General features: G+C 46.2%; 2 protein-coding genes and 1 non-coding gene across 8 annotated transcripts; 1 reads left to right on the forward strand and 2 right to left on the reverse strand.

Moving 5' to 3' along the window:
- The first annotated feature begins 367 nt into the window (after positions 1-367).
- Dnase1l1 (deoxyribonuclease 1 like 1) lies at positions 368-7,590 on the forward strand. Of its 5 annotated transcripts, none has more exons than XM_046452745.2 (8): positions 368-505; positions 2,657-2,931; positions 3,699-3,787; positions 3,867-3,956; positions 5,832-5,932; positions 6,054-6,166; positions 6,247-6,503; positions 6,607-7,590. In XM_046452745.2, the coding sequence occupies exons 2-8, from the start codon at positions 2,797-2,799 to the stop codon at positions 6,884-6,886; spliced, it is 1,065 nt and encodes a 354-aa protein (XP_046308701.1). In that variant the 5' UTR covers positions 368-505; positions 2,657-2,796; the 3' UTR covers positions 6,887-7,590. The 5 variants fall into 5 exon arrangements, with proteins under 5 accessions (XP_046308701.1, XP_046308715.1, XP_046308708.1 ...); XM_046452759.2 differs by having other exon boundaries at positions 6,247-6,495; XM_046452752.2 differs by having other exon boundaries at positions 6,313-6,503.
- Positions 7,591-8,890: 1,300 nt separating this feature from the next.
- Positions 8,891-11,469, reverse strand: Rpl10 (ribosomal protein L10). 2 transcript variants are annotated; one of them, XM_046452018.2, is made up of 6 exons: positions 11,373-11,468; positions 10,365-10,423; positions 10,150-10,257; positions 9,886-10,024; positions 9,191-9,353; positions 8,891-9,108 (listed from the first exon to the last, which is right to left on the reverse strand). In XM_046452018.2, the coding sequence occupies exons 1-6, from the start codon at positions 11,393-11,395 to the stop codon at positions 8,956-8,958; spliced, it is 645 nt and encodes a 214-aa protein (XP_046307974.1). In that variant the 5' UTR covers positions 11,396-11,468; the 3' UTR covers positions 8,891-8,955. The 2 variants fall into 2 exon arrangements, with proteins under 2 accessions (XP_046307974.1, XP_046307980.1); XM_046452024.2 differs by lacking the exon at positions 8,891-9,108 and having other exon boundaries at positions 9,234-9,342; positions 11,373-11,469.
- Positions 9,402-9,536, reverse strand: LOC124098884 (small nucleolar RNA SNORA70). Its single transcript, XR_006853735.1, has one exon. It is a non-coding gene; the product is annotated as a small nucleolar RNA SNORA70 (small nucleolar RNA).
- Positions 11,470-14,868: the final 3,399 nt, after the last annotated feature.

Genomic DNA, 14,868 nt, shown 5'->3' on the forward strand with positions numbered 1-14,868 from the left:
TGAGTCCACGGTACTCTACCACTGAGCTACATCCCCAGCTCTTTTCATTTTGAGACATGATCTCCGCCAAATTGCTCAAGCTGACCTCGAACATACGATCTTCCTGAGTCTCTGGGATTACAGGCGCCCCCCCCCCCCCCCGCGCCCCGGCCCTTAACTGCTGCTGGAGCGGCTACTGCTGCTCACTTGTGGAAGCCACATTCTGGTGATTCACAGGCTCTCAAGTCCCACAGCCGGATAAGGGAGAGTGGGGCCTGTGAGGGATCGTGGGAGGGTAGTTGGCAGTTCCCAGGCCAGTGCCCGCCCTCCGAGCCGGCGGTGGGGCGGAGCTGGAGCGGGCTTGCTCATCTGTGCGGAGGAGTTGGGTGGCCCTGCTGGGTGGGTCAGGAAGAGTTTCCTCTTTTCTCCCCGCTCTGGTCCCTACCCAGGCAGGCGCTGCGATCTCGTGAGGTGTCGTGATCCGTTTAAGTCTGAGGCAGGCGTGGAGACAAGCAGGCGTGAGCAGGTAAGAGAGTCCTGCGGGAGGAGGGAAAGAGGATGAAAGTTGTTCCTTGCCTAGGGAGGGGTTGAGAAAGGAAGATAACCTTAGGGCTGGAACCAAGGCTGGTGTTGGAAGCCTGGGCTGGGCTTTTAGCTGAGGCCAGGAACACTCGCTCTTTCTCATCCTTCTGCCCATATCCACGGTGGGAGATCCTGGCTCCAGAGCCTCCAAACATGACAGTGCTAGCCCAGGGCTGTCCAGATGCCCACATATATCCAAAAATAGTAACCAAGGGAGGAGGCCATGAGTGACAGAGCAGGTGGTCAGAGAGAAACAGGCATCAAGGCCAGTCAGGAGGGAGATACTGTGGCACAGACACAGAGAGGAGCAGAACAGAGAAGAGAGAACAAGGAAGACAGACAGGTAGAACCTAAGAGAGGCAGAAAATGAACTAGAGGGGAGAGTGAGGGTGTGACTGAAAAAAGTAGACAGACAGAAGCAGGGATCACAATGACTGGTAAGGGGAGCAACATGGACGGAGTAGAGTGACAAACTGAGCCCAAAAGACAGGGCAAGGTTGAGATGAGCCTGAGACAAAGATAAATGGAGAGATGCTCAGAAAAAGAAGGACTTCAGGAGGCAAAATGAACAAGAAAGGCTTGCCAGTGGTGGCAGAGTTGCTGGAAGAGGCCCCATCATACATTGCACTAGAGATGATGTGGCCATGTCTCTGAAAATTTTAAATGCTTATCCTCTTGAACCCAGCAATTTCACTGCTGGGATTTTATCTTAAATATAACATCTCATGGGCTGGGATTATGGCTCAGTGGTAGAGCACTTGCCTAGCACTGTGAGGCACTAGGTTCCATTCTCAGCACCACATAAAATAAATGAATAAAACGGTCTATCAACAACAACACAACAACAACAACAACTATATATATATATATATATATATATATATATATATATATATATATATATATATATATGTAAAGGGGTTGAGGTGGTTGTGGCTCAGTGGTACAGTGTTCGCCTAGCATGTGTGGGGCCCTGGGTTCGTCCCTCAGCACCACATAATAAATAAAATAAAATAAAGGTATTGTGTCCAACTACAACTAAAATATTTTTTTTAAATGTTTTAAAAAAAGATAACATCTCACAATAGGTGCACTCCTGTAATCCCAGCTACTCAAAGATGATGGCAAGTTCCAGGCCAGCCTGGGCAATTTAGTGAGAATCTGCTTCAAAATAAGAAATAAAAGGGCTAGGGGTGTAGTTCAGTGATAGAGGGCCCTTGAGTTCAATCCCTAGTACCATACATACAACAAAAGGGCAGCATCTCTCAAGTGGGAAGAAAGAGATGCATAACAGCATTCTCAGTTGCTAATGGAGGAGAAAAGCTGGACATTCCTGAGTTGGGGAATAGCAGCATCTCCCCTGGTCAGGAAACCTGGAAGGTTTAAACTGCTGTGCAGCAGTTTAAAACAATGAAGTCAAATTCTTGTGAACTGCTAGTGGGAATGTAAAATGGTACAGCAGCTAACAGAATGTGGTTCCTCAAAAAAATTAAATATAGAACTACCATGTGATCTAGCAATTCCACTTCTGGGTACATACCAGGAAATCACTGAAAACGCAAAATGAAGCTATTTGTACAGCAGCATTATTCATATTGGCCAAACAGTGTCTTTTGATGGGTAATAGATAAGTAAAATGTACCTATACTAACAATGGAATATTATTCAGCCTTAAAAAGGAAATTTTGGCACATTGTATACAACATGAATGAACCATGAGGACATTATGCTCAATGAAATAATAATCACAAAAGAACAAATCCTGTTTTTCCACTTCAGTAGTCAAGTGCATTAGAGACAGATAGTAGAATGGTGGGTACCAGCAGTTATGGATAAAGGTGGAAGTTGTGCTTTTTGGGACTTTTGTTTTCATTTCTTCAGAAACAGGGTTTTACTATGTTTCCCAAGCTAGCCCAAAATTCCTAGGCTCAAACAGGAGTTAATGGGCATACAGTTTCAGATTGGGATGATGAAGAAAGTTCTGGTAACAGTGGTAACAGTTGCACAGCTGTGTGAATGTGCTCAATGCTACTGGACTGTATACTTAAAAGGTAAGATGGTAAATTTTATGCTACATGTATCTTATATGGTCAAGGCATATGTGAAGACATTGGCAGGTATCCCCAGGGAGAGATGCAGAAAACCTGCAGGGTGAGTGCCGCTTAAGCAAGTCCAACTGGGAGCACACTGAGCAGTTTAGATTCCTCTGGAGAAACGCCTTTGCTGCATGCAGTTATGCACAGTCTAGCTGCATTCCTGCTCATCCTCCTGGCTGGTGGTGCTGAGGCCTTTCGCATCTGTGCCTTCAACACCCAGCGGCTGACACTGGCCAAGGTGGTCACGGAGCAAGTGAAGGACACCTTAGTCCAGGTAAGTTCATTGCTGCAGGAATCAGTGCCCCATAAGGACCATGACCCCAAACCCCCAGCCCTGACTGACCAGAGACATGTTCCAGAGAAGAAGTGCCAGTCATGGTGGCCTATACCTATAATTCCAGCAACTGGGGAGACTGAGGCAGAAGGATCACAAGTTCAAGGACAGCCTCACCAACTTAGACCCTCAGCATCTAGGGAGATCTTGTCTTAAAATAAAAAATAAGGCTGGGTGGTTCAGGAAGCTGAGGTAGGAAGATCACAAGTTCAAAGCCAGCCTCAGCGATTTAGTGAGACCCTAAGCAACTTAGTGATATCCTGTCTCAAAATTTAAAAAATAAAATTAAAAAAAGGGCTGGAATGTGGCTCAGTGGTTAAGTACCCCTGGGTTCAATCCTGGGAAGGAAGGAAGCAAGCAAACAAGCAGGCAGGCTTGGGATGAAGCTCAGTGGTACAGTGCCCCTGGGTTTAATCCCCAGAATGAATGCATGAATGAATGAATGCCAGAGAATAGGGGACATCTAGAGATGTGAATGCCCAGACGCAGAGAATGTTCCTTACCTATCATTAGCCTCAGTCTCCTGCTCTGTAAAATAGATAAGGTATGAGTGTGGATGCCAGTATTTTCCCAGGTCCTTTCTAGTCCCATTGCTCTCTGTAGGCTGCAGCCAGTGAGCCATGACACTCTTGGCCATAGTTCCCCAGGTACACCCCCTTCTGGGGTGGCTGGTTTTGAGTAGGGCTGGTGTTCTTGGTATCTTGCAGATTGTGGCTCGCTGTGACATCATGGTGCTACAGGAGGTGGTGGATTCTTCTAATAAGACCATCTCCCTCCTGCTTCAAGAACTCAAGCGGTGAGGAGGGCTTGGTGGGTCTAATCCAGGGCTCACATAGAACCTCAGGGACCCTGACCCTAGGTTCCCCATTTCCCAGCAGATTTGATGGCTCCAGACACTATAGCTCCCTGGACAGCTCCAGGTTGGGGCGCAGCACATACAAGGAGAAGTATGTGTACATCTACCGGTAAGAACAAGGGTTGATAAACACAGGGCTGGCCTTTAACCCTGTTGTGAGATGGCTCTCTAAGGGCCACAAGACCCTCCCTTGCCTTCTCACTTCTTTTTCTTAATGGTTTTATTCTGGGATCTTTGCTTCTTCCACCCCAGCCAGCATGTCCATATAACAGGAGGACTCCCTCTCCATGCACAAATGGAGCTTCCCTCTTTTTCTCTCCTGTGGAAGCTCCTGGGGCTCAAGGCATGGCTGGTTGCTCCTCTCGGAGTGGCAAGCAGTGGTTGTGGCTTCTGGGAAGAGGATCAGTGGGTGCTGATGGTAGGTCTTGGGTGGATCTTGCTTTCTAGAAACAGCCCTGAATTCCTGAGAGGACAGGATTGGGGCAGGGAGTGGGGTGGGGCATGCTCTGGTGTTAGGATCAAGAGAGTAGGGAGGTCAAGCACTGTGGTACACGCCTGTAATTCCAGTGACTCAGGAAGCTGAAGTTGGAGGATTCTAAGTTTGAGGCCAGCCTCAGCAACTTATCAAGACCCTGTCTCAAAATAAAAAAAAATCAAAAGAGCTGGGGATGTGGCTTAGTGGTAAAGTGCCCCTTAAAACCCAGTACCAAAAAGAGTAGGCAAGGTGGACTGCCAGAGAAGGAAATCTGTTTTTCTATATAGGTGAAATTACATGGTATCTGGGATTTGCTCCAAAATAATTCTACAGCTTCTTAGTGTCTACCTACCTGAGAAATGAAAACATGTCCCCACATGAATGCTTATCACTCATAATAGCTCAAAGTGGCTGAGCAAGGTGGTGAATGCCTGTAATCTCAGCAACTCCCTGTCTGTAAATAAAATATTAAAAAGGGCTAGGGATGTGGCTCAGTGGTTAAGCACCCCTGTACCAGAGTTCAATCCCTGGTACCAAAAAAATGTTCATGAACTGGTGAATGGTAGACAAAATGTGGCATATCAATACAGTGGAATATTATTCAGCAATAAAAATAATGAATTATTGGCAGATGCTACAATGTGAATAAACCTTGAAATTATTGTTAGAGGAAAGAAGCCAGATGCAAAGGGTCACATATTACTTGATTCCACTTTCATGAAATGTGCAGAATAAGCAAATCTACAAGACAGAATAAGTTAATGGCTGCTAGGGATGGTGGGAGGGGGAATGAAGAGTAACAGTTACTGGGTACAGGATAAGTTTTTTTTTTGGAGGATATGAGAATGTTCTGAAATTGATTGTAGTGATAGTTGCATAACCTAATCAATGTACTAAGAACCATGGAATTGTACACTTAAAATAGATGAATTTTATGGCGTGTGAGTTATATCTTTTCTTTTAAAAAATATATTAAATTTCTTTTTAGTTGTAGTTGGACACAGTATCTTTATTTTTTTTTATGTGGTGCTGAGGATTGATCCCAGTGCCTCACACATGTGAGACGGGTGCTCTACCACTGAGCTACAGCGCCAGCCTGAGTTACATCGTTTTACAAAATATATCTTAATAAAAAGAAGTGTATCTGGGCATGGTAACAAATGTCTATAGTCTTGGCTGCTTGGGAGGCTGAGGTGGGAAGATCACTTGAGCCCAGGAGCTCAAGCCCAGCCTAGACAACACAGCAAGACCCCATCTCAAAAATAAATAAAACAGTTCTAATGGGCCAGGGTAGCTCAGTGTAGGGTGCATGCTTAGAAGCTGCAAGGCTCTGGATTTGAGCCTCAGCACCAAACAAAATGGAATGTTCTTGAAAAAAAGGCTGTGCCTACACAAACCAAGAATAGCCAGGAAAGTGGGGGTGTCTCTTCCTGAGAGCCATGCTGTTGGCACATGCAAACCAAAATCAGTAACTTATGGCAACTGCTTCCTCTTCTTTGGTTTTCCCAGGTCTGACAAGACACAGGTCCTGAATTCCTACCAGTATGAAGATGAGGATGACCTATTTGCCCGGGAGCCCTTTGTGGCCCAGTTCACTTTGCCTAGCAAAAGTAGGAAGGGAAGAATGGTGGGGAGAGTCTGGACAGTCCAACTGGGGGCTTGGTAATCCGGAGGAAACTAGGGGAGAAGGGCTGGGGGTGGATGGCAGCCCTGGCTTCCTGGGTTTTACAGTCCTTCCCAGCCTGGTGCTGGTCCCACTGCACACCACTCCTAAGGATGTAGAAAAGGAGCTGAATGCCCTATACAATGTGTTTCTGGATGTCTCACAGCGCTGGCAAAGCAAGGTAGGGCTGGGTAGCTCAAATGGGGAGGGAAGGGGATAGATGGCTCATCAGTGGGGCCCAGGCACTCCTCTCACCTTCAGGAGGTGATCCTACTTGGGGACTTCAATGCTGATTGCACTTCACTGCCCAAAAAACGCCTAAGCCAGCTTCTACTGCGAACTGAAGCAGGCTTCCACTGGGTGATTCCTGATGGGGAGGACACCACAGTGAGAGCGAGCACCCACTGCACCTACGACCGCATTGTGCTGCATGGGGAGGGCTGCCAGAGCCTGCTGCAGGCTGCAGCTGCCTTCAACTTCCCCAAGAGCTTCCATCTCACTGAGGAAGAGGTAGTGAGGTGGGGCTGGTGTAAGGAAAGAGGGCAGGAAGAGGGGTCCAGGGGTCAGAGTGAAACCCCTTAACTCCAGGTACTGACACTTCTTCTCACTGCCCCTCCCCAGGCCCTCAGCATCAGTGACCACTACCCTGTGGAGGTGGAGCTCAATCAGACTGCTCGCAGTATCCAGCCCCTCAGCCTGCCCACTCTGCTCCTGCTGTCACTGCTTTTGTCACTCCTGCCCTCTCAGCTGGACCTGGTGGCCCACGGGTGTGATGTCCATGTTGCCTTTAGGACTTAATTCTTGGTCTCACCCATCCAGTCTGTTCTGCCCTGGGGCTGAAGTGACCCTTTTGCTTAGTTTGGCTTTTTTCTTGGTATTAGAAGGGGCATCCAGGACCTGAGGCTGGACCCATGATGCTTCCCTTCAGGTAGTGTCAGGAGTGAAAACAAAAGCAGGTGTCATGGCTGGAGAGATGAGCTCAGGTGGCATCATCTTCTCTCTGCCAGACCTCACAGAGCTCAGAAAGGGGACTCACAACAGATCAAAAAATTCTACTGTATGACAAAAATGAAACTTACAAAGACTGAAAAGCCAGATTGGATGGGTATTACATGTGGGTAGCAGATGTCAACAGGAAACCATTAAGAACCCAGTAGATACACAAATGGAGATTTAAAAAAATCTATGGAGATAAGGTGTTACACCACCACCACCAAAAAATAGTAATAGGAAACAAATAAGCTCATTGCAACCCTGTGTGTGACTAACTCACAAAAGCCCCAGGGTCAGGCTGGGGTTGTGACTCAGAGGAAAGAGTGCTTGCCTAACATGCATGAGGCACAAGGTTTGATCCTCAGCACCACATAGAAAAATAAAAGGTATATGTTCACTTATAACTAAAAAAAAAAAAAGTTTAGGGGCTGGGGATGTGGCTCAAGCGGTAGCGCACTCGCCTGGCATGTGTGCGGCCCGGGTTCGATCCTCAGCACCACATACAAACAAAGATGCTATGTCCGCCGATAACTAAAAATAAATAAATATTAAAAATTTAAAAAAAAAAAAGTTTAAAAATAAACAGCCCCAATGTCTGTGGTCAGGCCTGTCTGTAACTCTGTGCAGTCCTACTTTCACCACCCACGGGTGCTCTCAGTCCACACTGGCACTTAGGTTTATACGTAGGGAGAGGCACTGGCTTACCAAGGCCACAGGTGCATACATTACCTGAACCACAACTATCATATTACTGGAAAGCTATCTGTATGAACACAGGCCCAGAAAAATGGGCTACAGAAAAGGATACACAGAACAGAGACCCTGTCCAGGATGTTAGTATCATGGAACTCATCCTTCCCCATCCATTGGGACAGTTACAGGGTAATATGTTTATGTAAACTACAATCATGGTTTACAGCAATCTCCCTGGGGTCAAAATTAAAGGGGAATTTACTGGAAAAGTTTTGCAAAATCATTCTAAGATTACAAAAGTAGGAAGGCCTCAAAGGGGTCACAGCCTGGAGCCTGGGAGCTGGAAGGTAAGACGCTTCCAAAATGGGACCTATGGATTTGAGGGGCCTCGTGGCCACTGGGCCCCAGTTCTGGAAACATTCCTATAGACCTGTTAAAATAATTCGGCTCTGACCCATCTGGAGTAGCTCACTTAAGGTATTCCTCAGAACACTACAAAGTTCTATGAGTCCAGGCCAAGGGATACCAGGTGTTATCTATCCAAAGGTCATTGTTTTGGCCAAGGCCTATGGGTGGATGGGAAACTACACATGATAGACTGGCTTGTATGGTGGGCAGGGGATATGGGAAAGCAGCCTAGGACAGTGAGCCAGGAGACCCTTTGATAGGAACTGCCATTAGGAATGGCATCACACTCCAAAGACTCCAAACACCTGGTCTAGTTAAATGAGATTAGGTAGGATAATATGCCCACTTTGAGATTGGGCCTGACTGGCTTCAAATGATCCTGCTTTGGAGGATCACAGTTCAAAGTCAGTCTTAGCAACTTAGCTAGGTACCAAACAACTCAGAGACCCTGTCTCGAAAAAAATATTTTTAAAAAGGGCTGGGGATGAGACTCAGTGGTTAAGCACCACTGGGTTCAATGTTTGGTACCAAAAATTAAAAAAAGATCCTGCCTAAGTACATACCACTATACCCACTTTGATCCCTTTCTGCCCATTCCCTATCACGGTGCTGGTGATACTTAGGAAATGATTCTGCTAGGCTTACAAAAAGGGACCCAGCTGCTACCCTTCCATTACCACCCACCCCAGTTTTAATGCTTTTCCCAAACAGGCAATTGATAAAGACCAGTAGAGTTCTATACTGCTAATATGGTTATTGTTTCATGGCCCTTAGATTTAAGAAACAAACACATAAATGGATACAATACAAATGGATACAATACAGGATTTATTGGTGTTGTGTGTGATTAAGAAGGGGACAGCACAGTGGAAGCCCTCATGAATGCAGGGCCCGCCACTTGTCCAGGGGACCACGATTGGGGATATATTTGACCCCACAGCCATCAGGAATAAGCCGCTTCTCAGCCACCATGTCTTCAAATTCATCAGCATTAAATTTGGTAAAGCCCCACTTCTTTGAGATGTGGATCTAGAGATGGATGGAAAGTGAGTCAGGAGGACTGGGGCAAGGAAAGGTAGGTAGGAGGAAGGGAGCTGCACCACTATTTTACCTTCTGGCGGCCAGGGAACTTGAACTTGGCTCTGCGTAGGGCCTCAATCACATGTTCCTTGTTCTGCAGCTTGGTGCGGATGGACATGATGACTTGGCCAATGTGAACCCTGGCCACTGTTCCCTGGGGTTTCCCAAAGGCACCCCGCATACCTGTTTGGAGCCTAGATAGGGGACATCATGAGATCAGAAATATGAACATCTACCCAAAGTGCTGTCTCCAAGGTCCCTTAGGGCAACCCATACAAACAACAGGCTGCATACACTACCAAGGAGATTGCTGTTTGCAGCCATTGCACACTGGGCCACCACAAGTAAAGGAACCCAGTCGGCTTAATTAGCTGCAGAAGATGACTCAAACAGAACCAGTGAGGGGGGAAAAGGACAGCATGACCAATGTGATTCTGCAACCTGTACACTCAGAAAAATGAGAAATTATACCCCATCTGATTCAAATGTATGATGTCAAGATCATTGTACTGTCATGTGTAATTAATTAAAACAAAAACAAAACAAAAAAAGAACCAGTGAGAGACACTTTATGAGGTGGTACCCCCAATTTGATTGCCAGCCTTTCTCCTGGTTTTTCTCCTCACCACAGGTGATTCAACATGTGAAATCACCTTTATTCCCTGACATTAAAAACCAAGCCCAGAAGAGGCCCAAGTTAAAGGAAAAGGTTCAAAGCCAACTCACCTGTCAGCCCCAGCACAGGACAACATCTTGTTGATACGGATAACATGGAAAGGGTGGAGCCGCACTCGGATATGAAAGCCATCTTTGCCACAACTTTTTACCATGTACTTGTTGGCACAAATACGAGCAGCCTCCAAGGCTATGAGAACAAAGGAAGGCAACAGAGTTAAAACAATATGGTGCAAAAGCACTTACTATGGCCAGTGCAGTACAATTCTGGGTCAGACAGAGAACACAGAAAGAACTAGGGGTGATAATCCTCACCTTCAGAGGATAATTGCTCATATTCATCAGATACCATGTGGCCACAGAGTGGGAACTCATCCACTTTTGCCTTTTTACGCCCAAGGTCAAATATGCGAATTTTGGCATCTGGGGGTGGAAAGAAAAACTTTGATAAGTGTTGGGGGAGGGTAGGTAGAGTGCTAGGGACTGCTGAATCAGCATGACCAAAGCAGTTTGAGTGTCTTAGTACTTACCAGGGACACCCCGGCAGAAACGAGACTTTGGGTACGGCTTGTTTTTACAGTACCGGTAACTGCAGAAGGCAGAAAAAAATTTGGTGTGGTGGGGTCAAAAGTGAACCCAACAAGTATTTAAATGCTCGCTCAATATCCCAAGTTTGAGGCTAGCATCAACAATATAGCAAGTTAGGGGCTGGGGATGTGGCTCAAGCGGTAGCGCGCTCGCCTGGCATACGTGCGGCCCAGGTTCGATCCTCAGCATCACATACAAACAATATAGCAAGTTAACCAAAGCCACAATGTCTTGATTACACCTAATTTTAAACTCCTTTTAAAGCCAATATTTTATAATTCCAGACTTCAAAAGAATCATCTTTGAGGGTCATGAATTTAGCTCAGTGGCAGATCGACTGCCTGGAATGTATGAGGCCTTGGGTTCGACTTTTAAGACCACAACAAAAATAATAATAATCTTTGCTCGACGGTACTACACACTACAAATTCACAACTTTAGAACGGTTGAGGTACCCAAGAGAAGACTTCCGGGAACGTGACATGAAATCCGCCTCCAAGCCACGTGAGAGGCACCCGGCGCCCCCTGCAAGGTAAATGAGGCGGCTAGGCCAGCTATTTCTCATCTGCGTTTGGTGTCCAATAAGACCTCATGGTCCAAAGCCCATAAATAAGACGAGACTGGGCACAAAGGACGCAAGAGGCAACTGAGACAATAAACTGTGGCGAGACTGCAGGAGAGGGTTGAAAGAGGGTGGATGTTGTTTCAAGCTCAACACTGGCACTGCATTGGCACTCCTGGATCAATCCGCCGCCCAACAAAACCGGGGCAGCGGCAGGGTAAGGATAAACTTTTCAAAAGGAATAAATGGTATAAATGGATAAAACCAGTAGGAAAAGCACTAGGGAAACATGGTGAAGGAAACCCGTACAGGAGGCTCCACCCAGCAGTTGTCTGAGGGGGCCAAAGGCAATTTTCCAACAGCGAAATTTCAGGGATTTGGAACTTACCACCGGGCGGGGCGGCGGCCCATGGCGACACCAGGATCGTCGGTGACTGTAAGAAAATAAGCAAAGTGAGAATAGAATGTAAGGACAGGCCTCAAACCTCAGCAGAGAAAAGGCAAGGACACCAAATGAACACACAGCCCAACATACTCACCGCGCCGAAGGAAAAGAGGCGCTCCCACGCCTGCGCATGCCTTATATAGGCGGCCGGTCTTCACGCTCAAAAACCACAGAGTCCCAAAGAGGGCGGGTGGACGCTCTATCAGACGTTGGGACCATAGATGCAGCGGCACTCTGCGCCTGCGTGCATGAATAGCTCAGCGCATGCGCAGACCTGATAGGTGACTGGGCACCGGAATCGCGGGCTGCCTGCTGACGAATGGGGTTTGGACACATAGGCGCGCGAGAAACCGGCTTCCGGCTGGCCATTTTGGGTGTCTACTCTTCACATAAGCTTTACTGTATCTACAATAAACATATATAACAAGAATTGAGGGCTGGGGATGTGGCTCAAGCGGTAGCGCGCTCGCCTGGCATGCGTGCGGCCAGGGTTCGATCCTCAGCACCACATACAAACAAAGATGTTGTGTCCACCAATAACTAAAAAAAAAATTGAAAGAAGTATTCCTGATTAAGACTGGCGGAGACCACACAGGTGTACTTTCCTTGCAGGTCTCACTCTAGGCTCCCTGGCCCATCAAGGAAACACAATGTTGGAACCTCAACCTACGTTCTTTTGACAACAGGGAGGGTGGAGCGGGAGACCCACCCCCTGAAACCACCTTCCCTAACCCCATAGTCTCCCACAGGTCTTGCTCTGAGCCGTGAATCACGTCCCAGGTTCCCTTATACTTGGAGGTCAATGCTTTCCTGCGGAAAAAAAAGCATGGGAGAAACGTCCACGGAGAACCATAGCCCTAAAGATCCTATAAGCACCGTTAGGCCCGCCCCGCCCACTCTAACCTGGCAGAGGATACTTTGGGCTCCCCAGGAAGATTTGGAGACATGAAAGGAGGGCGGAGGAACACCTTGGGCCATGCCCCACTCAGGGCCAATTTCTCTGGCTCTGCCTTCGGTGAGACTCAACCTCCTGGCTTGAACACATCTGTTATCCTGGATACATGACATTTTAGTAAGTGGCCACAGGAACCTACAGAAGGCTTGGAAAGATTTGTGGGGTTCACTTACAACAATGGTGCATGGTCCTTCCCATGGAACCTAGTCCCTTCCTTCATAGAGCTCTGGATTCCCTAATTCAGGAATGCAAACTAGATGAGAGACTGTGCCTCTACAAGAACACCGCAAATCAGGTGTTTGACTCCTGACTTGGAACATTTCTGGTTATATACATGAAACAATGCTGTAGTAGACTACCCTTCCTTTTTTCCCTAGAGAGATTGTGATCAATCAGCCATTCCCAAGCACTCTGTGGGCCAAGGCATTTTGTTGTCTTCTATGTCTTTCTTTACAATAGAGGTGGCCACTGTGTCTTGGACAGGTTAGAACTGCCACATTGTTTCTTCTAGGTAAAGATTCCATCATCTCAAAGAGAATCAGGGAGTCCATCTCAGTGCTTCCATGAGCACTCATATAAGGACTATAGAGGAGACCACCATGGATCTTTTGAAAAATACCGGCACTCTTCCACAAATGCCTTTCTCAATGCATGGAAGAAAACAGCACCTTCTCGACCTTGTAATGAAACTGTGAGGAGGCTGTGCATGTAGCTCAGTGGTAGAGTGCTCCTCTAGCTTGCATGATGCACTGGGTTTGATCCTGAGCACCACATAAAACCAAATAAATAAAATAAAGGTATTGTGACAATCTACAACTAAAAAGAAAAGAAACTTTGAGGGGTGGGGAGTTACATATCAGGTGTGATAAACATATTCAAATTTTTGTTATTCCAATGGTTTTGGATTTTCTGCTCAACCCACTCAACCTCATACTAGGTCACCAAAACCCAAGATCCATGATCCCCAGACTAGCAATGAGTCTACCTTTGGTTTGTTTTTCTTTACTTTCTTTCTTCTTTTTTTTTTTTTTTTTGTACTGGGGATTGAACCCAGAGGCACTTGACCACTGAGCCACATCCCCAGCCCTTTCTTGCATTTTATTTACAGATATGGTTTCACAGAGTTGTTTAGCATATCACTAAGCTGCTGAGACTGGCTTTGAACCAGCTATCTTTCTAGTTATTTATCTGATGGCAACTTGGAATAGTTGTAGAAGGTCTCAAAAGTGTGCCCTTGCAAGGCTTCTGCCCAGGAAAAGTTATAACAGATCTATGCAGGAAAAGGATGCCAGTCCCTCAACTCACGAAATCAAGCCACTTCCATTGGCAAGGGAGACACAGGGAATTGTACCAACCACTGCCTACATTCTCTTTTTTAAATAATATATTTTGTTATAGATGGACAAAATATCTTTACTATTTATTTTTATATGGTGCTGAGGATGGAACCCAGTGCCTCACACATGCAAGGCAAGCACTCTACTATTGAGCTACAACCCCATCCCACTGCCTACATTTTCACAGGAGAAAGGTGGCGAGGCTGGAAATTCAAAATATTGCCTTCTGAACACCAAATACTTAACTTTTGGGTTTGATTGTTGGAGTTGTCAGTCCTACAAGAACAAGGAAAAAAAGGATTAATATATATATATATTAAATATTTATATATTTATATTATATACATTATATATATATATATATATATATATATATATAGTTGTAGGTGGACACGATACCTTTATTTTTTTTTTATTTTTATACAGTGCTGATGATCCAACCCAGTGACTCACGCATGCTAGGCGAGAGCTCTACCACTGAGCTACAATCCCAGCCCCTAGGAATAGGATTTTGAGGGCTGTTCAGAGAGGCCCCTGGTCCTCTTACTGTGACTGGAGCTGACAGTTAAGGAAACCCAAGCTGGGGATACTGGCACATGCCTGTAATCCTAGCAACAGGGGAGGGTGAGGCAAGAGGCTCACAAGTTCAAGGACAGCCTCAACATTTTACTGAGACCCGGCCTCAAAATAAGGAAAATTTAAAAAAGGGCTGGGGATGTAGTTCAGTGGTAAAGTGCCCCTGGGTTCAATCTCCAATACAGAAAAAAAAAAAAAAGAGGAACCCAATCTCATCCTTTCTTTCTTTTTTTTTTTTTTAAGTTGGTGTTATTTTATTTGGACCTTTATTTTATTTCTTTATTTTATGTGGTGCTGAGGATCAAACCCAGTGCCTCCCACATGCTAGGCAAGCGCTCCACCACTGAGCCACAACCCCAGCTCCTCATCCTTTCTTTACTACACATAGTCTAGTACACATAGAGGAATCGTCCCACACCATCGAGCTCATAGGCATCATGACCACCATGAGGGTCATGCTACCTCAGCAAGAGAAAGAGCCTCCCAGAAGTAAGAGACTAAATAACAGTGCTTCATGCCCCCAGGAAGGGCACTAGGGAACTGCTTGCTGCCCCCCGATACTGCCTGGCCT

The sequence above is a fragment of the Marmota monax genome, unplaced genomic scaffold, assembly GCF_021218885.2.
Source record: "Marmota monax isolate L192 unplaced genomic scaffold, Marmota_monax_Labrador192_F-V1.1 WCK01_AAM20220418_F8-fsc00142, whole genome shotgun sequence".
In the NCBI taxonomy this organism is placed as follows: domain Eukaryota; kingdom Metazoa; phylum Chordata; class Mammalia; order Rodentia; family Sciuridae; genus Marmota; species Marmota monax.